The 20,761-nt window shown below is 44.7% G+C and overlaps 1 protein-coding gene across 1 annotated transcript; it reads left to right on the forward strand.

Annotated features, from left to right (window-relative positions):
* Window positions 1–3,773: 3,773 nt before the first annotated feature.
* On the forward strand, window positions 3,774–13,812 carry golph3a (golgi phosphoprotein 3a). Its single transcript, XM_072664853.1, has 4 exons — window positions 3,774–4,322; window positions 9,716–9,847; window positions 10,653–10,767; window positions 12,964–13,812. Exons 1-4 carry the CDS (start codon window positions 4,122–4,124, stop codon window positions 13,386–13,388), a joined length of 873 nt encoding a protein of 290 aa, XP_072520954.1. The 5' UTR covers window positions 3,774–4,121; the 3' UTR covers window positions 13,389–13,812.
* Window positions 13,813–20,761: the final 6,949 nt, after the last annotated feature.

Raw genomic sequence — 20,761 nt, forward strand, 5'->3', positions numbered from 1 at the left:
TTCACGGATTGCTTTGTGTCTGGTATTTCAATGGTGGTTAAATGTGGAAGTCTAGGAAATGCTTGGAGACCTGAGAGTCTTTAATGAACCAATGTAAACCAGTACATAAAAAAAAAAGCCTACTGGTGCCTCATCTGGCTCCCTGGCCCATGCAAGACGATGACGCCTGTGCCTGGTGGTGTGGTCAGGTACCCTTGCAGGTCGTCTAGCACGCAGACCGCACTGAGGTAAGTGGTTTTGAATGCTCTGACGAGACACTCTGGTGCGTGACACTCTCTGTGTCTCTGTTGTAACCTGCTGAAGACATTCTGTGACACTCTTAAACTCAGTGGCCACTTCTGTCTGAGAACATCCTGTTGGAAGCCTCGCAATGGCGAGGTACTGTTGATCAATTGTGAGGTCTTGGTTTCACAATGTCAAATTTTGTCAAAGCTCCTTGTTAGAGAACAGTGAGTTTTTGTGAGCAGCGTATAGACGATAATGACTTTAAAAAATTGGTGGCAGTAGAATGGGTTGTCTGTTGGATCACTGCCTACAGAGACAGCTTCATCAAATAGGCTAATGTGCAGCTGCTCAGCTGTGGAAACGCCAGGCTTGGCTGTACGGCTGTAAAGCACACTACCACTGGATGCTGGACTAGTGCGAAGTCTTCATTACTGGTCAGTCTAATGCACAAATCTGGTTTTGTTGGATCCAAGGAGAGCATTACCTACTGGACCGCTCAGTAGCAATGGTGAAGTTTGGTGGAGGAGTCAAAATGGAGGGTTCAGAGAAGGTTGATGGTAATGCTACAGCATACCAAGACATTTTAGGCAGCTATGTTCTTCCAAAGTGAAGTCCATGAAGACGTGGTTTAATAAGCTGACTTTTAGAACAGAGCCAGGCCATCACATCCAACATCATTGCATTTGGGAGGCATTCTGATTGAACGGGCACAAATTCCCACAGACACACTGCAACATCACAGACCTAGACCTAAATCCTGGGTGTGGGTTTACTTTCCGGACCTAGACCTAAACCCTGGGGTGTGGGTTTACTTTCTGCACCTAGATCTAAATCCTGGGGTGTGGGTTTACCTTCTGCATCTAGACCTAAACCCTGGGGTGTGGGTTTACTTTCTGCACCTAGATCTAAATCCTGGGGTGTGGGTTTACCTTCTGCATCTAGACCTAAACCCTGGGGTGTGGTTTTAAGTTCTGGACTTAGACCTAAACCCTGGGGTGTGGGTTTACTTTCTGGACTTAGACCTAAATCCTGGGTGTGGGTTTACTTTCTAGACCTAGGACTAAATCCTGGGTGTGGGTTTACTTTCTGGATCTAGACCTAAATCCAGGGGTGTGGGTTTACTTTCTGGACCTAAGACTAAATCCTGGGGTGTGGGTTTACTTTCTGGACCTAAGACTAAATCCTGGGTGTGGGTTTACTTTCTGGACCTAAGACTAAATCCTGGGTGTGGGTTTACTTTCTGGACCTAAGACTAAATCCTGGGGTGTGGGTTCACTTTCCGGACCTAGACCTAAATCCAGGGTTGTAGGTTTATTTTCCAAACCTAGACCTAAATCCTGGGGTGTGGGTTTACTTCCCGGACCTAGACCTAAATCCAGGGTTGTGGGCTTACTTTCCGAACCTAGACCTAAATCCTGGGGTGTGGGTTTACTTTCCGGACCTAGACCTAAATCCAGGGGTGTGGGTTTACTTTCCGGACCTAGACCTAAACCCTGGGGTGTGGGTTTACCTTCTGCATCTAGACCTAAACCCTGGGGTGTGTTTAAGTTCTGGACCTAAGACTAAATCCTGGGTGTGGGTTTACTTTCTGGACCTAAGACTAAACCCTGGGATGTGGGTTTACTTTCTAGACCTAGGACTAAATCCTTGGTGTGGGTTTACTTTCTAGACCTAGGACTAAATCCTGGGTGTGGGTTTACTTTCTGGACCTAGGACTAAATCCTGGGTGTGGGTTTACTTTCCGGACCTAGACCTAAATCCTGGGGTGTGGGTTTACTTTCCGAACCTAGACCTAAACCCTGGGGTGTGGGTTCACTTTCTGGACCTAGACCTAAACCCTGGGGTGTGGGTTTACTTTCCGGACCTAAGACTAAACCCTGGGGTGTGGGTTCACTTTCCGGACCTAGAACTAAATCCAGGGGTGTGGGTTTACTTTCCGAACCTAGACCTAAATCCTGGGGTGTGGGTTTACTTTCCGAACCTAGACCTAAATCCTGGGGTGTGGGTTTACTTTCCGGACCTAGACCTAAATAATGGGGTGTGGGTTTACTTTCCGGACCTAGGACTAAATCCTGGGTGTGGGTTTACTTTCCGGACCTAGACCTAAACCCTGGGGTGTGGGTTTACTTTCCGGACCTAGACCTAAATCCTGGGGTGTGGGTTTACTTTCCGGACCTAGACCTAAATCCAGGGTTGTGGGTTTACTTTCCGGACCTAGACCTAAACCCTGGGGAGTGGGTTTACTTTCCGAACCTAGACCTAAACCCTGGGGAGTGGGTTTACTTTCCGAACCTAGACCTAAACCCAGGGGTGTGGGTTTACTTTCCGGACCTAGACCTAAATCCTGGGATGTGGGTTTACTTTCTGGACTTAGACCTAAACCCTGGGTGTGGGTTTACTTTCTGGACTTAGACCTAAACCCTGGGGTGTGGGTTTACTTTCTGGACTTAGACCTAAACCCTGGGTTGTGGGTTTACTTTCCGGACCTAGACCTAAATCCTGGGGTGTGGGTTTACTTTCCGGACCTAGACCTAAATCCTGGGGTGTGGGTTTACTTTCCGGACCTAGACCTAAATCCAGGGGTGTGGGTTTACTTTCCGGACCTGGACCTAAACCCTGGGGTGTGGGTTTACTTTCCGGACCTGGACCTAAACCCTGGGGTGTGGGTTTACTTTCCGGACCTGGACCTAAACCCTGGGGTGTGGGTTTACTTTCCGGACCTGGACCTAAATCCAGGGTTGTGGGTTTACTTTCCGGACCTGGACCTAAATCCTGGGGTGTGGGTTTACTTTCCGGACCTAGACCTAAATAATGGGGTGTGGGTTTACTTTCCGGACCTAGACCTAAATAATGGGGTGCGGGTTTACTTTCCGGACCTAGACCTAAACCCTGGGGTGCGGGTTTACTTTCCGGACCTAGACCTAAACCCTGGGGTGTGGGTTTACTTTCCGGACTTAGACCTAAATCCTGGGGTGTGGGTTTACTTTCCGGACCTAGACCTAAATCCTGGGGTGTGGGTTTACTTTCCGGACCTAGACCTAAACCCTGGGGTGTGGGTTTACTTTCCGGACTTAGACCTAAACCCTGGGGTGTGGGTTTACTTTCCGGACCTGGACCTAAATCCTGGGGTGTGGGTTTACTTTCTGGACTTAGACCTAAACCCTGGGGTGTGGGTTTACTTTCCGAACCTAAGACTAAACCCAGGGGTGTGGGTTTACTTTCTGGACCTAGACCTAAATCCTGGGGTGTGGGTTTACTTTCCGGACCTAGACCTAAATCCTGGGGTGTGGGTTTACTTTCCGAACCTAAGACTAAACCCAGGGGTGTGGGTTTACTTTCTGGACCTAAGACTAAACCCTGGGTGTACTTGTACTCTTCCATCACTGCATGTAGAGAATCTGTCAGACCTTGAGGAGGTGAGTATCTCCCAGAACTTCAGGAGCTCAGTCTGTCCTCTCTCACAGAAACACTTTATCTATATATGCTAATAGAGCGTGTGTGTGTGTGTGTGTGTGTGTGTGTGTGTGTGTGTGTCAGAGTGTGTGTGAGTGTGTGAGAGAAGCGGACGTGTGTATAACACTAGTGGATGATCCTGACTAGCCGCCGCTCCTGTCGTCTTGCTGCGCTTCCTCTCACCTGTGAGGCTCAGGGTGCCACATCCACATCCACTGCTGACGCAAAACCTCGGCCGCCATGTTAGATCTCACAAACCCGAGGAGGCTTTAATAACCGCGCCGCGTCTTCAGCCCCGTTCCCCCTTTTTTCGGCGCGCCTGCTTTCAACGCTCATTCGACGGCCGTCTTCTGTATGTGTCGGACTAAATAAAGGAGAGTGCAGCCTCGGACGGCGCTTGTGTGGGAGGGTGGTGGTGTTTTCGTGTCGCCTTTCAGCTCGCCATGACTTCGTTGACCCAGCGGAGCTCGGGCCTGGTGCAGAGACGCGGGGCCGCCGCCGCCGACCGAGAGAAGAGCTCGGCGGGAGAGGATGAGTACGAGCCCCGGAGAGACGAGCAGGAAGACGATGACGCCGGAGACTCCAAAGAAACCAGGCTCACCCTTATGGAGGAGGTGTTGCTTTTGGGGCTAAAGGACCGCGAGGTTATACATTTTTGTGTGTGTGTGTGTGTGTGTGTGTGTGTGTGTGTTTTTAGCCCAACAGCAAGTCCGCTAACTTCAGCTAGTGCTAGCTAGCTAAAGCTCCCGCTTCTCAGTAGCTAACTAGCCAGCTGAGTAGCTAGTCCTCTTTATCGATATCTGAGGAGTTCACGGGAGTTTCACTCCGTGTGGTTAGAGGAAGACACAGCTGCTGGCGCTGCTGGCGAGCAAAAGTGGCGTATTTGCTTCGTAGCTAGCTGTAGCTAACTAGCTAACCAGTGCTAGCTAACGGTTAACGGTGTAGAAAAACAAACGACAGCTGTTCTTCTGAATGCAACAATTGTGAGCCGTGACAATCCCTCCAGACAGAGGAGTTAACACTAACAGGCTGTTACAACCTTAACATTAAGCTCTGCGTTTACATTTACGGCCCCTAAATTGTGGTAAACTTATTATCTAGCTAGGATAGCTAGCTAGCTAGCTACTACTTGCTGCTCTATGCTAGCTACGCTAGCCAGCACTAGCCAGGCTAACTGTATTAGCTAGAGCTAGCGGAGTCCCAACTACAACGTCTGGCGTTAACCTTATCCTTTAAAGCCTGAAAAGACCTTTTCATTTGGAAATCTTAGGGGTCTTGTAGATTTGATCAAAGCATCTAGCTGATCGTTATACGTCTGGAAGTTCCCCCAGCATAAGTTGTTGGATTTGTACCAGCTGTGTTTGTTATTTGCCCTGCTGATTCAGATCAGTAAAAAAAGTCAAAAGTGCATTAAAAGAAAATCACAAATGACAAAGTATTATTATATGTTTCATGAAGTTAAACTTTGTATTTCAAGCTTAGTTTGGAAAGGGTCAGCCATTGAGCCACAGAGATAGTTAGAGATAGTTGCTGTTGACAAGACGAGACAACCACATTCACCACATTGTGTTGCACACTGAAGGAATTTGGCCTCCACCTTTAACCCATCCGTGCAGTGAACACCCACATGCACATAGAGTGGGCAGCCATCGCTGCGGCGCCTGGGGAGCAGAGAGTGTTGAGGGTCTTGTTTAAGGCCCCCCCCTCCAAACGGTGGCGGCTTGCCGAGCCTAGGTATTGGACCCACAACCCTGTATCATCAATAGCCTGGTGCGCTGAACGCTGAGCCACAACTGCCCACAAGTGTGAAAATAGTCACCGCCACCGCCAGACATTATGCAGTCAAGATTCCCGTTTAACTGTTTTAGCATTTTTTTTTTTTCCCCCCAGAAATATTATCCTAGTAGTATCTTGCTCCCAATTTGGTAGAAATAAGCATGTGTGGCACAGAGAGGCAAAGAATAATTTCAGATGTTATCCATATGTGCAACCTTTCACCGTTCATGACTTCCTATTCAACCTAGGACTTACCTTTCTTTCTCAATAGCTCTGAAATCATTAAGGGATTTGCATATAGTTTATATGTAATTTCAAAGGTTGAATAGTGCTTTTCGGTGAACATGTAAAAATAGTTTACACCATAGTTCCCTTTAAAAAAAGACTCTCTGAGTCTAATGTTTTGCGTTTTGTGCAGTTGGTGACTTTTAACTTCTAGAGAAGTGGAGAAAATGTAAATGTGTGAATTTGATAGCTTCTTTGTGAGACATCGATGAATTTCACACCTGGTGAAATTTTATCTGGGGTGGAAGAAACCTAGCGTCTAGCCATGACAGCAAGTATGTTAACTATCAGGTTGATGGGAGTCCAGAGCGATAAAGATGGATGACATTTTTTACCTCATTGCTGACTAATGTTAAATATTGTACCTCAAAGTCACATCCTGGTTTCCTAACTCGGCGGATTTAAGTCAGCAGAAGTGGTCACAGTAAGCAAAGACTGTCTAAAGAGTACAAAGGTTAAATAACCAAGCCTTTGAAAAACATTCGCCTGACTGGTTTTGCAGCCAGCCAGCCGGCCTCCCTCTTTATTCAGATTTAAACAGTATGGGTCAGCTTGCCCCTTAAACAAGCGACACTGCGCACCTAAAGAGTTATTTGTACATTGAAGACCAGAGGTTGTTATTTACTTAGCAAGCTAGAGTTTCTAATGTATCGGCTTGGTTCAGGACGGGCAAATATTAATAATATAAAATTGCTGCTTTCCTGTTATTGCTTTTGATGCATACACTGATTTTTCATTCCACATGTAGTTAACACCACAAAGAAGGGTGTGACGTTTAAAAGGTTCAGTTACTCTGCCCCAAGAGCTGTTTGAGCCAAAAATCCTTACTGTAACCATTCCTGGAGCAGTCTGAGTTGAAAATTGATCCACCTTTATGAGACAGAAGTTTAGAACAACCTGAGTAAGACGTTAACTTTTACTACATGCATTTGTGGTGTTGGTAGCAGTACATACACTGATGATCACAGATAAAGTGAAGAACCACGTTAAGCTTGTAACAACAGCATATTGAACTAGTTGCAAGGTCTGGAATGTATGTTAGGGAGTCTGTGAACAGTTGGCTTTTGAGGTTGATAGTGTGTTTGGGTAGCGTGCTTCATTTACACGTACGATGTGCTGGAACAGAGAAGTCCACCTTGAAACCTACAGAACTTAAAGGATTTGATTTTAGTGTCATGGTGCCAGTTACTACAGGGCCTCTTTAGAGGTGTAGAGTGAGCTGTTTTGGCGGCACAGCATATTAGGCATATTAGTATATGTATGTATGACGTTTAGTTTAAACGTGCAAAAATCTGCAGCATTGTTTCTTACAAAAGCAAAAGATTATCATTTGCTATATTTGTTGTTGCTTGACAGTGTAAATCTGACAGTTCTCATTTACATTGTGTCACAATTTTCCTGATGATTGGTCAAGTGGTCCATATTCATTAGAAGCTCGGCCATGTTTGACCCAGGAGCTGTTTAGGATTCAAAAACTTAACGTAACCTGCTTTGGAGGTTCAGGGTAAGGTTGGAATAGTTAAAATGGAAACATGGGAGTTAACTGGCTGAGCGCGACACCCTGCTTTGTTAGACTGACCCAATGACATGCTACAATAATCTATAACCTAGACTAAATTTTAACTGTCAATGGAGAATCGCCATTCAAATTGCTCTGTTGTCCAAGAGTAGGCTTTATCCCTGTCTGGGACACTGGCTTGTAGTTAAATAAATTAAAATAAATAAATTGGTATCAGAGATTCCTTATAGTCTAAGGTGGCTAACTTGTATATGCTAGTCTTGTCCTGTGTAAAGAACAGTGGGTGCATGTCCTATAAAAGCACACTGAGGACAGTGAAGTTGCTGTAATGGTCAGTTTGTCCCATAGGCTATGGAACTTTAATGACAGACCGATAATACCTTTGTGCTCTCTAGAGGAACGTAGTGTCCATCAGAGAAGTATATGTTTGCTTTATGTGTGTGCTTACTCTGTGGGGAAATGAGCCTCCAGGCTCTGCTATCTGCTGATACAGCACTCGTGGGAAGATTGCGAAAGATTACCACTGTTGTCCATGAACCGTACATTTAGTGCAGCTTAAGAGCACAGATGGTTGTACGCAGGTGACTAGAAGCAATTCCAGGTTCACAGACGGGCATCCTGTCGTCCGATGGGAATAGACGCTCAAGTTACGCCATGCGATACGATATGCTGATGATGAGATTATGGTGCATGCGGGTTGGGACTTGGTGGTCCTTAAGTTTCAGACACTGTTTAGGCTTCAGCTTAATCTACTTACAGTTTAATGGAGTAAAATTTGCTTGAATGCAAAAGTCATTCAAATGTGTGGGCATACTGACAATATTATCAGCTCAGAGTGTGAAGGACATTTGTATTCTACTCTGCTTCCCTGATAGGAAGGGAGTTGCACGCAGTAGCTTTATCATATCTTGTACTAGGTGCGGTTGCAGTGGCCAAGTTCAAGTGAAACATGTCCATACGTCTGTAGTTGTATATGGTGGCAATACTTGGAAGCAGCAGAAGAGTTGAGTAGCATTCAAGAAAAGAAGAAAGAAAACAGGCCTTTGTACTGTGCTTGTAGCTTAACTTCTGAATGAACGAACTAAACATGTGGGCACTTGTGTACAATAGGGATTATAAGGATAGGTCAATTTTAAATAGGAGGGTTACAGCAATGATAAACTGCTTGCAATCGCCCTACTTGGTTGTGTAACGCCGTTCATAAAAAGAAAAATAGCAGTTTGCCAGGGTCTTTTATATGCAATCATAACGAAGGAGGTCATAAAGGAGTTGTGGTGAGAGTAAGCACACATGATGGTGATGGGCTTTAACACATAACATGAGCATGTGATCAAGTAACAGCTGATCACATGCTGTTGTGCGATTCTTCGTTAAAAAGGGCAACTGTACGCTCCTTAATATTCTATTACGGAGGCGTTCTTGTCTTATAGGAAATCTTGAAAACCAGATTTAGGCCTGTAGATGTTACTGAAACCACCTTTCAGAAAGCTGTTTCAAATTGGCTTTAAAATATTGGATATTAAGGAACTTTTAGGCCCTGTTCATACCTGGCCATTTTATGATAAGCCTTTAGCCACACGCATGGTGGTTTGGTTGTACTGGGGGTGGGTTTTGGTTGTCCAATGTGGTTTGGAGAGACTGGCACGTTTACGCTGCTATAACATGGGTCAAGTGTGTCATAGCTCACCTCCAGAAATGGTCTGATTTGGATTTGTGCGTTTACACTTGTAGTTTTATGTGGTTTGGCCTTTACAGGTAATTCTGATACTCAATATGAATAAAGTGGCTAGGTGTAAACAGGGTCTTATACATGTGGGATTCAAATGATCTTTACTAAACCAAGCTTACAGACTATATGATGACATTTTGGCCTAAAAACAGCAGTTAATTACCATAATATGTAGAACCATATCCACAAATCTTATTTCTTTCTAAAATTGAGTTACTGCTACAGTGGCAAAATCATCCTTTCAGTAACGCGTCCTCACTCCTCCCCATGGACTCCACTGTATGTGTGAGGGGTCTGCTTTAGTGCCAGGGCCCTGAAAGAAGCTTGTTGTTCCATGTTAGCGTTCTCTGGATTAACTTGGCTTGACTTTCACAAAGGTAGCCTTGTTAAAGAGGGCTGCCTCACACTAAGCTCTCTGCTGTGCATGACACTGCCCTTGTAGCATCGGAAACGGCTGGCATCACTCAGGGAAAACTTTGGTGGCATCACCTGTTTTATAACCTCACGCAAATTCAGCTTTTACTTTATCTGCCCGCTTTAAAATGAGCATTAAATGCCTGTGCGATATGGTTGTTTGAGCTAATGGAGCCAGTAGTATCAGAGTCACGTCAGGCTGCAGTCAAAGGACAAAATCACTCTTCGTCTCTTGAAGATGTAGTTGTCAGTTTAGATGCGTATGCACTTTCATACACAGATTTGTGACTTGTCTGTGTTGTCTTTCTTGTCAGGGCTATACCTCATTCTGGAATGACTGCATTTCGTCAGGACTGCGGGGTTGTATGCTCATCGAACTGGCCTTAAGAGGGAGGCTGCAGCTGGAGGCCTGTGGCATGAGAAGGAAAAGCCTGCTCGCCAGAAAGGTACTGTGGGACTGTGTTTATTACCAGAGGCCCAAGTCTCTGCAAATATGGAAAAGTCTGTGTCCTGGGCCTAAATCCAGCCCTCTCAAAATCCTCATCTTGCCCTTTCCTGTTGGCTAATATTAACCCTGCAACCGAACAAGCTAGTGTTGTTCCTGTCGCCCTCCATTCACACGCAGTTCCCTGTCTTTCCCTGGCCTTTTTGACAGCATATCAGTTATGTGTGTGTTCAAGGACCTTTGCTTTTGTGAAGCTAATATAAATCTGTGGACAATTCTACCTGTTCTAAATCCCCATCTGTAGTATATTGTGTGCTAATGACATCTTAAAACTAACAAACGTCTCTAATTTAGGTTAGAATGGTGGTTCTCATCATTTGCAACACCGCAAGTTAGTGTTGTAAATTAAGATACTGAACCTCGCCCCTCCTGGTATCTGGTCTTTTGTACATTTTGTACATCCAGGATGTGCACAGCATTCAATCGTTGCATCTCAGTAAAGATGTGTGAAAAACATTTTGAACTATATATTGTTCTGGCACAAGGGGGAGCTCTTTAATATTTATTCTCTCTCTCTGTGACCACTTGTGCAGAGAACCAGTATGACTGTTGAGTAGTACAGACATTATGCTTTAAAAAATATGTATGGTAGTGCAAGTAAATCCATTTTCCCCAAAACATTTTAAAATGCTCTGAATTTAAAAAAATATGATGGTGTAAATTTGTATTGAGTCTTGATTTTTTACCTTTTTCCTTTTTTTTTTTTTTTTTTTTTTTTTTCTTTTTTTTTTCTTCTTTTTTTCAAGGTCATCTGCAAGTCTGATGCGCCAACCGGGGATGTCCTTTTGGACGAGGCTTTAAAACACATTAAAGAAACCCAGCCCCCAGAGACTGTACAGAGCTGGATTGAGCTCCTTAGTGGTGAGCATGTTCACTTGCTTTGATTTGTCCTCACAACACTCTGCATGTTACTCCCAAACTAATGCACAAGTCCAATTGTAGTTTCAGGGCACATCTACGTAATTAATATGATATATGTAGATCTGTGGCTGTCCTTTCGTAATAAGAAGACTGTTTAGAGGCGTACATTTAGTGAGAGCATCCATGATCGAGCCAAGGCACAAGTGTTTGTTTGGCGTTGAGCGTTTAGCCCAACAAATACACTAATTTTGGCTGAAATAATACAGGTTATGTTTAACTGTGTCATGTCAGGTAGCTGTTTGTAGCAGCATAATCGCAGTACGGTACTTCATCCATATAGTGCAGCCCTATAAGTGAGTGCAACCAAATGCGCTGGTACACATGGGAAGTATTAAGAACCAAGAGCAAGATTCAAGCTTGCTCTTATCCAGTTTGCTGATTTAAAGGTCCGGCGCTGGCAGACGTAGTGGCAATGAGCTCAGCATGAACCTGCTCACTGTGGGGAGCTGAGGAGTCAGTGACTGAGATCAAAGAATCTGGGAGAAGGAACTGCCATCACTGTTTCAAAAGTGTTTATATAAAAAAAATTAAAAAAAACATTGTAGAGAGGAGCTCAAAAATGTTAGAATATCCACCATGTGTTTAAAAATGCTGTTCTCTAAATAGGTACACATTGCTTGATTCGTTTGTTGTTTAATTAAGCAATACATTTAGTGTTGGGAAATGCTCGTCAAGCAGTTGGCAGAAGCAAAGTCTAGCAGTGATGCTCTTTACCGGAGTTCATGTTCCAAACCAGATGTGTACAGATGTGGTGTAAATATGTAAAAATGCTAGTTCCTAATGTTTATGCAGTGTTTTATTGTGCACAAGATCCTATAAACTGTGTAACAGCTCACCTGGCACAACTGCACATCTGTTACTCATGAGCATGTGAGAGAAAACACACTGCATCCGTGGCAGAAGCACAGCTAAAACCAACAACAAAAAAACAGCAGCATGAGCATGTTGCGTGAATTTCAGCTAGATGGGTTTTAATTTAGTAAACCAGTATAAGATAGAACAGTGGCTACGACCAAAACGGCTCCCTACTCCCTTATTAGTGTTGCGGTGTACAGGGGTGAACTGTATCGGATTTATGGCAACAAGTTGATACATGAATCCAGACACTTTATCAACCTGTGTCCGCCTTTCCCAGTCACATGAGCAAACTAGCAATTATTTTTAAGCAAGACAACCATTTTCTTATACTGACAGAGTTTTGGATAGTGCAAACGGATCAGACAAAAGAAAAAACGTTCAGAAACGACTAGGCTGCACCTTTAATTCTTGGCCCATGACTGCAGTGGCGGTTTTTGCTGTGTGAGCAGAAGTAAACACTGTAGGGTCTTTGTTTTTAAGTGTGCAGAGCTGGTGGTTCTCTGACGAGACAAGAGTTCGATAACTTTAGTTCTCATTGTGTCTAAAATGTAGCAAATGCTGCCTATTCAGACAGTATTCTGAAGCAGGAAGGCCTCCAGTCATGTATGATTTTTAAGTGCGGAATATATTAGTTTTCTTCAAAGTGAAGCTGTTAAAAGCTAATATGTAGCAGTGGGCTGTGGGTGCCTTGACAGCGTCAGGACGTTTTGTTGCCTTTTGAGGTTTGCTTACAGGGGCCGTAATCACTAGACTTCCTATTAACTAACTTCTGAGACTGTATGAGAAGCAAGGCAACAAGGGAGCTACCTATAGTTTACGACACATCCAGTGTTTGGTGGACTCCGTTAACACATCGAGAAACTTACGGTGCACATTGTCCCACGTTCAGCTGTTGCTGTGGCTGTCAACGTGTACTAGAAATCATGACTGTGGGAGGTTGTAGTTCCTCAAAGTCACTCTGGAACTCCAGTTTACTGTTTAGACACTAAGAAGGGGCGGGGACGACGACTAATCAGTTTCAGTCATAATCAGCGTTGAAGAAAAATTGTGTGTAGATGGCATGGCTAAAAGACGCTATTCCGTTATTGGTTAAATTTTGAAATCATTGGCCTCCCATCCACACACCAACAGACCCCAGTATTAGGGTTATCTTATCTGGATGAGGCCAAGCTATATCACAGTGCAGGTGAAAACTAACCCAATACTCATTTAAACCATACAAATGTGTGTATATTGTTGTTCTTTCTAAAAAAAAAAACGTGTTCTCTTGTCCTAAAGGTGAAACGTGGAACCCGCTAAAGCTCCACTACCAGCTTCGGAACGTGCGTGAGCGCTTGGCAAAGAACTTGGTGGAGAAAGGCGTGCTCACTACCGAGAAACAGAACTTCCTGCTCTTCGACATGACAACACACCCGCTCACCAACAACAACATCAAGCAGCGGCTCATCAAGAAGGTGCAGGAGGCCGTGCTGGACAAGTGGGTGAACGACCCTCACCGCATGGATAAGCGCCTGCTGGCCCTGATCTTCCTGGCCCACTCTTCGGACGTGCTGGAGAACGCTTTTGCCCCGCTGCTGGACGACCAGTACGATCTGGCCATGAAGAGGGTACGGCAGCTGTTGGACCTGGAGCCCGAGGGCGAGAGCATGAAAAACAACGCCAACGAGCTGCTCTGGGCCGTGGTAGCCGCCTTCACCAAATGAGGATAAACCTGCAAAGCACTAAAAAAAAAACAACAAAAAAACAAATCAAACAAAGTGAAACAACATCAACGCCGTTTGACTGGTTACTGAAAAAAAACTGCAGAAAGGGTTGTTCCCATGTGTGAGAAATGGACGATAACTCTGCAGAACTGTGTCCGTTTCTTTCTCCTTTCTTTTCCACCCCCTTTCCTTGTTGATAACTTGCTTCCCTTCTGCGTTCTCATTGCATTGCTCACAGTCTTGGTGGGGGCAAAGGAAAGCGCGCCAGTTTTTTATTATCATTTTTTTTCTGTTTGGTTTGTGCAGTTGAATGCATGGGGCTTCTCAGACTGAACTGTGTGTTTGAACATGTCCTGCAGGAGCAGTCTCTACCTTCTGCGTACCTGAACAGGTGGGCCTTTTTAAGTTTTTTTTTTTTTTTTTTTTTTTTTTTTTTTTTTTTTTCCTTCTTCTTCTTTTTCCCTTAATGAGAAAAGGCTACCCAGTGAGGTGGCATGGGTTCGGTTCTTTTCATATTGCTGCAGAAAAACATGGAGTGCTTACTAAGATACTATTTCCCCATTTAGAAGAAGTATATTACCGTTCATCAAGCCAGTTTTTCTTATCTCGGCTATTTGAAACAATTTGAAGTGTTCGACCGCTTTGAGGGAAATACGTAAAGTCACAGAGACTTGTTAAACAAACATACAAAAAGCTCTCTGTGTAGAACGGTTTCAAGATCACTGTTCCATAACCCTTTTTTTATGGTCTTCGACATTTTGTACCAGACACGAAATGATGAAGAGACACAGGGGACAAACTAGCTGCAGTCCTGCAGCTTATCGCTGTGATGGCAGTAACGGTTCTTTGAGTTCGTGTGAACGAATCAGAGTTGCAGCGCTAAGCCTTCATGCCGTGGCGCTCTTTCTCATGAAGAAGCAAAGCACTGCTCAGCTCTGAAATCAGAATCGTTCATTAGGCTGGCCCCTCACGCTGTCCAACTGTAAAAAGTTCAAAGTTACAAACTAAAGGAGAGGGTTTGGAAAGGTTCTTGCTGGAACCTTTGGTATAATGACGTGACCCTCCCATTCTTCACAGGCTGGTTGCCTATACTGGACCACTTCAGACCGTACAACCTTCTCCCCAAGGTTTGCGTTTGTGAACAGTAGCAGTACGAAAAGGTTTGTCTGTTGCTCTCCATGCACGCCTCGCTAACACTTTTTGAGCTCTACCTCTCAGAACCTCGCCCTCTTCGTTTCGACGGCCTTGCATTTGGTTTCGCCACCTCAGCGCTGGTAACTCTGCAGTTTCCTGATGCATACCACAAGGTAAAACGGCACCACTTCTGTACTTTCTTGTGCCTGAAGTCGCTTACAGGACTCTTGAGTAACCTCCGAGTTACATCACGTACTGTAGCTGTCGGCCCTCTGTGCGGAACTCCAATTTTTTGTCCCTAAGGGAACTGTGAGGGATGTAGTTTCTTCTTTCTGTCCCATCCTTTACTTACGTTGTGTGAAGAAGGGAATTTTGTTTCACTTTGAAATGCAAACCACGGTTGAGTACCTAATTACGAGAACGCTGTCTTCCTTCAGACAGGAGCTACCGATCAGATCTGCATTAAGTTCAGTTAGTCCTGTTTTAGGCTCAAAACTCTGTAGGACGAGACGGAGGGGTCTAAAGGAAACCCGCACGAGTATGCAATGAAAAGTCTGTCCATGCGTATTTGTACGTCGAGAAGACGGTCTGCAAAACAATTTGCTACTTCCCTCAAGTTTCCATGTTTATGTATTCCTCTGTTGAAATTTGATTCATGAATAATTCACAATAAAACTCTAATGACCATTTTAAATGTGACTGACATGCACAGTTTCCTCGTGTGGTTAACTGGCGTGGGTTTGTCGATTTTTGTACGTTTCGCCGCTTAAGAAAAGACAGAGACTGGAGGCAGATCACCCAGTACAGAGGCATGACTTTTACACAGCGCTTAACATCACATTCCAGCTTGATCTGTATATAGTTTCATTTATATTTACATGGCTTACCATCGAATAACAAACGTCTGCTCTGTGGCTTGTATCATGTATCAGGATGATCTTTTTAATATTCGTGTTCTTCTGTTCTGTCTGTCTACTGAGGACTCGTTTGACTGCTCATCACACTCTACTGTCATCGTTCATGTTGCATGAATTTTTAATTTTGTCTACGCATTGGTTTTTACCTTTTTTCAAAGCATTCATTTGGTGCAACATGCTTTCTCTCTATTTTTTTCCCCTTTTGATTTTGTTGGTTATGGGTAATGATTGCCTCACAGTAGCTAGCTGCTCCTGTCCTTATATGTAACAAAGTATTTTGCGGAAGAAAACAAGTCATGTGTAGCTGTAGACGTCACTATGAAGGGACCCATATCTGTACACGTTCTTCTTACCAAATAAACTACGGTATAAGAAGTGCCTCAAAAACTCCTTCACCTCTTATTTGTTTTTGTGAGACGCATCTGTTGATCCGTTCCCCTGATTTGTCTGATTTGTCATTTTTTACTTTTCCTCCCAACGTTTTATCGGGTTTTCCCCCTAGTTTTGCTTTTTGAAGGTGGCAACATTTACGCCTTTATTCATAAATGACATGTTAATGTCACATGAATTCTTGCAGATCTGTACTCTGACTTGGGCATTGTTGTATTTACTACAAAGTGACTGTATTCAAATTTTGTTTCTTCACAGATTTATTTAATTACAAATATTAAAAAGCCTAAGACTTGGAGCAACCTACACTAAATGGACAAAAGTATTGGGACATCATTGTTTCTGCTGAAAACAAGGGTATGCTTTTTAAGTTACTGTCTCCACTGTCCAAGGAAGACTTTCTACTAGATTTTGGAGGAGTGTTGATCATCATCTCCTCCCAAAAGTGTTGCATGGAGCATCAGCATGCCAAAGAACACCGTTCCACTGCTCCACAGCTCAATGCTAAAGGGGGCGGGGGGGGCGTTATACCCCTCTAGCCCACGCCTGGCATTAGACATGGTGCCAATGGGTTGATTCCATTGGTGGTACTATTCTACAGGGACTGACAGTAAGCTTCCAAAAGTGTCCAGATCCCTAATTTGTAGCACTTTTTGTTGTAAATTAGGTCTGGTCATATATAAACAGAATTTCTAGTCTGAGACAAAATCTAATACCTGGCAGAACAGCAAGCGCTACGACTACACACAGGCACTGCACCTGGCTAATGTCAACCCTGTGGTGAAACATGGTGGTGGCAGCATCGTGCTATTGGTTTTCTCAACAGGGGAGGAACATCCTTCAGAGCTCATGTAAACCTGTTCGCTTTCAACAGGACAATGACAAGTCTCCAAATTACTTGACAGACTTGAACCCCATCGAACAGCTGTGGAAAGACCTGTGGATGGAGATTTGCCATGGAACAAATGGGATAAACTGCCCAAATCTATGAGTGCAAAGATTGTATAGATTGTATCTGAGCCTTGCAGCTTTAACTGCTGCTAAAGGGGCTTCTATAAAGCATGGCTCTGCTTGACCCGCCATCCTTTAAGATCCACGGAAGACAAGCATCCAGACTGTTCCGAAGAGGTGGAATGAACACTTGTCGTCTCCATGCTGACTTATGTGTTCAGTGGTCTCTAAGCTTAGAGGTAAACAGTGCAACAGTTTTGTAAGTCGCTCTGGATAAGAGCGTCTGCCAAATGCCTTAAATGTAAATAAAGGGGCAAATACTTTTGTGAATAGAGATGAGATTTGATTTAGAGTCCTAGGTACTTTTGGAAGCTCTCTAAAAGTGGTTTCACTTAATACTGGGGAAGCAAGTGTAGCTTAAAAAAAAATTAAAATCAAATCCACAAAACAATGAAAAGCATAACAAGTAAAGGAGTCCACCGAATTCACTGTGTGTGAAGTTGTGGGCTTTTCGGCCTGCTCTTCAGGCGTAAAAAGTTACCAGAAGTATGACTTTTTTTTTCTCTCTCTCTCTCTCTCTCTCTCTATGCTATAGCCAGTAGAAGCAGCTGGGTTTGAACATGCCCTGCTGACAGTAGACGGCTTTTCTGCATGACTGGTGAGCGGAGCTTTGCCACACACCTGGAAACTGTTAGCGCTTTATGAACAAGCGCATGTGACTCTTTCAGCGATCCCCCTCTCCATGCCACAACCTGGCTGCAGTTAAGCCTGGGGCCATAGTGCCAAAGAGTGCCTCAGTCTCAACCTCAGAGTGTTGTTTCTGGATCAGCCCAGCACAGCACAGAGACAACAATCACCATACACAGGCAGAAATCTGATCCTAGATCAGCAGCAGCAGCACTCTGAGATGAATTGCGGTCAAATTTCACTTCATGATCAATCAGTGAGTCAGAGGGAGTGGGCGGACTGGTAGAAATGACGCAGATTAAGATGCAGGTTAAGCTCAGTGGTGCGAGCTGCTAGTGATTTAAAAGAAGAAATGATTGGGCCTTGAAAACGTTCTCCAGTTATTAATTTTCAGTATTTGTTCTCATTGGTTCGCATCATCGTTGTTGCGGTCATTTTTGATGACTGGTTGGTCATTTTACAGCAGAGTGGCTTTAACGTACTGCTCCGCATTTGCTTAACATTTACTGACACCATGGTCTGTTATCAGCGCTTATCACACTTCTGTTCTAGGTAACAGTTCCACAAGTAGGAGAGTAGGAGACTTGCGCTATTACTCTCTCAGTGATGATGGTACTAGCTGACTTACTCAAATAGCATTGCTATGCTATGCAAAGATATCCCAACCAGTAAAGAAGCATGCAAATGATAAAGCATGTAAATGAGTTCATGTTGTATGAAAATCAAGTCTTTTGCATGTATGAGTCTTGCTGTTAGTTATAGGTAGTCTGTGTTAGCCGGCTGTGTTGGCACAGGCTTTTGTCATTATTATTACAGACAGAGGGGTTAAATTGTTATTGTAGACAGGCGGTGGTAGCTGTAGATGGGCCGTGTTTGGCTGCATTAGATGTATGGATTGTGTTAGCTGTATAGAAACTGTGTTTGCTGTAGGAAGACTGTGGTGGGGCAGTGGTGGCTCAGCGCTTAGAGCGCTGGGCTATCGATAACAGGGTTGTGGGTTCGATTCCCGGGCTTGAGCAAGGCCCTTTACCCTCTCTGCTCCCCGGACGCTGGAGTTGGCTGCCCACCGCTCTAGGTGTGTGTACTCCCTGGCCCTAGTGCACTAGTGTGTGTGTGTTCACTGCCACAGATAGGTTAAATGCGGAGGAAATATGTGCACCCTTACCTTTACTTTTCGTTGCTGTAGGAAGACTATGTTTGCTGTTGGAAGGCTGTGTTTGCTGTAGATGGGCTGTGTTTGCTGTTGGAAGGCTGTGTTTGCTGTAGATGGGCTGTGTTTGCTGTTGGAAGGCTGTGTTTGCTGTAGGAAGACTGTGTTTGCTGTAGGAAGACTATGTTTGCTGTTGGAAGGCTGTGTTTGCTGTAGGAAGACTGTGTTTGCTGTTGGAAGGCTGTGCTGTAGATGGGCTGTGTTTGCTGTAGGAAGACTGTGTTTGCTGTTGGAAGACTGTAGATGGGCTGTGTTAGGTGTGGAAAGGCTGTGTTTGCTGTATAGAAACTGTGTTTGCTGTAGAGAGCCTGTGCTACTTGTAGCTGGGTTGTGTTAGCTAAAGAGAGACTGTGCTAGCTGTAGACAGTCGTGCTGGCTGTTGACTGGTTGTGAGCTGTAGATATGCTGGGTTAGATGTAATCTGTGTTAGCTGTAGAGAACTGTGCTTGTTGTAGATAGCCCGCATTAGCCGTATACAGACCGCATTAGCCAAAAAAGGCTGTTCTAATTGTAACCAGGCTGAGTGAACTACACTGTTAAAGGAACCTTCAGAGGTTCTATTTGAAACCGTGGAGGAACAAACGTTTTTTAGAAAGGTTCCTCCACAGTTTCAAACTAAAGAGCCCCAAAATGTTCCTCAAAGATCTTTGCTAGCTGCAGTCAGCTGTAGCCTGTAACTATCTGCAGAGAAACGTATGTTGTTCTTGTGCATTTTGCCTCGCTACAGTGGGATTAATTATAAATGTGCTTAAGCATTCCTGAGGTTGCAGAACCCACATGATTTACATGGATCAGCCATTCCAGCGGCAGTCCTGCGCTGCACCTGTACTGCATATTTTTCACCAGCTCACCAACACACCTGATTCAGCTCTGCCTGCTGCCATGATGTTTCTCCTCCCTCTGTCTGAGTGACTAAGACACTCTTGTGTTATTTAGCAGATGAGTGTGAACACAGTGTGTGGTCCATCTGAGCCACAAGACACTGCTATGTTTCTATCCATTGTTAAATCATTAGTAGAATTAAGGAATTAATGGATTTTTGGAGCCGCCGTTCCACAGACACAAAAACCTGCTAGATACCCTAAAGCAAACAGCAGCCTCAAATGTGACCCTATCGTATTTGTGTCCGTTTACAGCATGGCTGCCACCTGTAAAGAGTTCAGATCCAACACAGCTGACTCTAATGTTCTGTTGCTCCTGAAGGCCTTCATGTATCTGGATCAGGTGTGTTAGATTCAGGGTGGAGCTAAGCTCTGCAGGGTGGTAGATCTCCAGGACCAGGATTGAACAGCCCTGGTTTACAGTATAACATCATCTTATTGCTTTGAAGAGCCCATTTCGTTAAGTTTGGACTTTGTCGCACCCCTTTGGCAGAAATTACAGCTTGCAGCTTCATAGCAGCTTAAAAAGTCTTTCAATTCCAGTTGCAAAAAATAAGTCAATTCCTTATTGCAGAAGGCCTCTAATCTTGCCACACAGCTTTTTAGGGTCTATCCACAACATTTGGGCCTCTCTTTCTTCACATGGAGGGCTGTGTGGCCCTCCAAAGAAATGCCACCCCACACCATTACTGACCCACTGCCAAACCGGTCATGCTGAAGGATGTTGCAGGCAGCAGATCGCTCTCCACGGCGTCTCCAGACTCTGTCACGTCTGTCACATGTGCTCAGTGTAAACCTGCTTTCATCTGTGAAGAGTACAGGGCGCCAGTGGCGAATTTGCCAATCCTGGTGTTCTCTGGCACATGCCAAGCATCTGCATGGTGTTGGGCTGTGAGCACAACCCCCATCTGTGGACGTCGGGCCCTCATACCATCCTCATGGAGCCGGTTTCTAACCGTTTGTGCAGACACATGCACACTTGTGGCTTGCTGGAGGTCATTTTGCAGGGCTCTGGCAGTGCTCCTCCTGTTCCTCCTTGCTGCTGGGTTGTTGCCCTCCTACAGCCTCCTCCACAACTCCTGGTGTACTGGCCTGTCTCCTGGTAGCGCCTCCAGCCTCTGGACACTACGCTGACAGTCAGAGCAAACCTTCTTGCCACAGCTCGCATTGATGTGCCATCCTGGATGAGCTGCACTACCTGAG

Source organism: Salminus brasiliensis, chromosome 20, assembly GCF_030463535.1.
Source record: "Salminus brasiliensis chromosome 20, fSalBra1.hap2, whole genome shotgun sequence".
Taxonomy (NCBI): Eukaryota; Metazoa; Chordata; class Actinopteri; order Characiformes; family Bryconidae; genus Salminus; species Salminus brasiliensis.

Bases quoted from the DNA above. Each gene is read 5' to 3' on its own strand.
- golph3a (XM_072664853.1), top strand. From the start codon at position 4,122: ATGACTTCGTTGACCCAGCGGAGCTCGGGCCTGGTGCAGAGACGCGGG. The intron at 4,323-9,715 runs GTTATACATTTT...CTTTCTTGTCAG, and splicing joins TGGGGCTAAAGGACCGCGAG to GGCTATACCTCATTCTGGAA. The intron at 9,848-10,652 runs GTACTGTGGGAC...CTTTTTTTCAAG, and splicing joins AAAGCCTGCTCGCCAGAAAG to GTCATCTGCAAGTCTGATGC.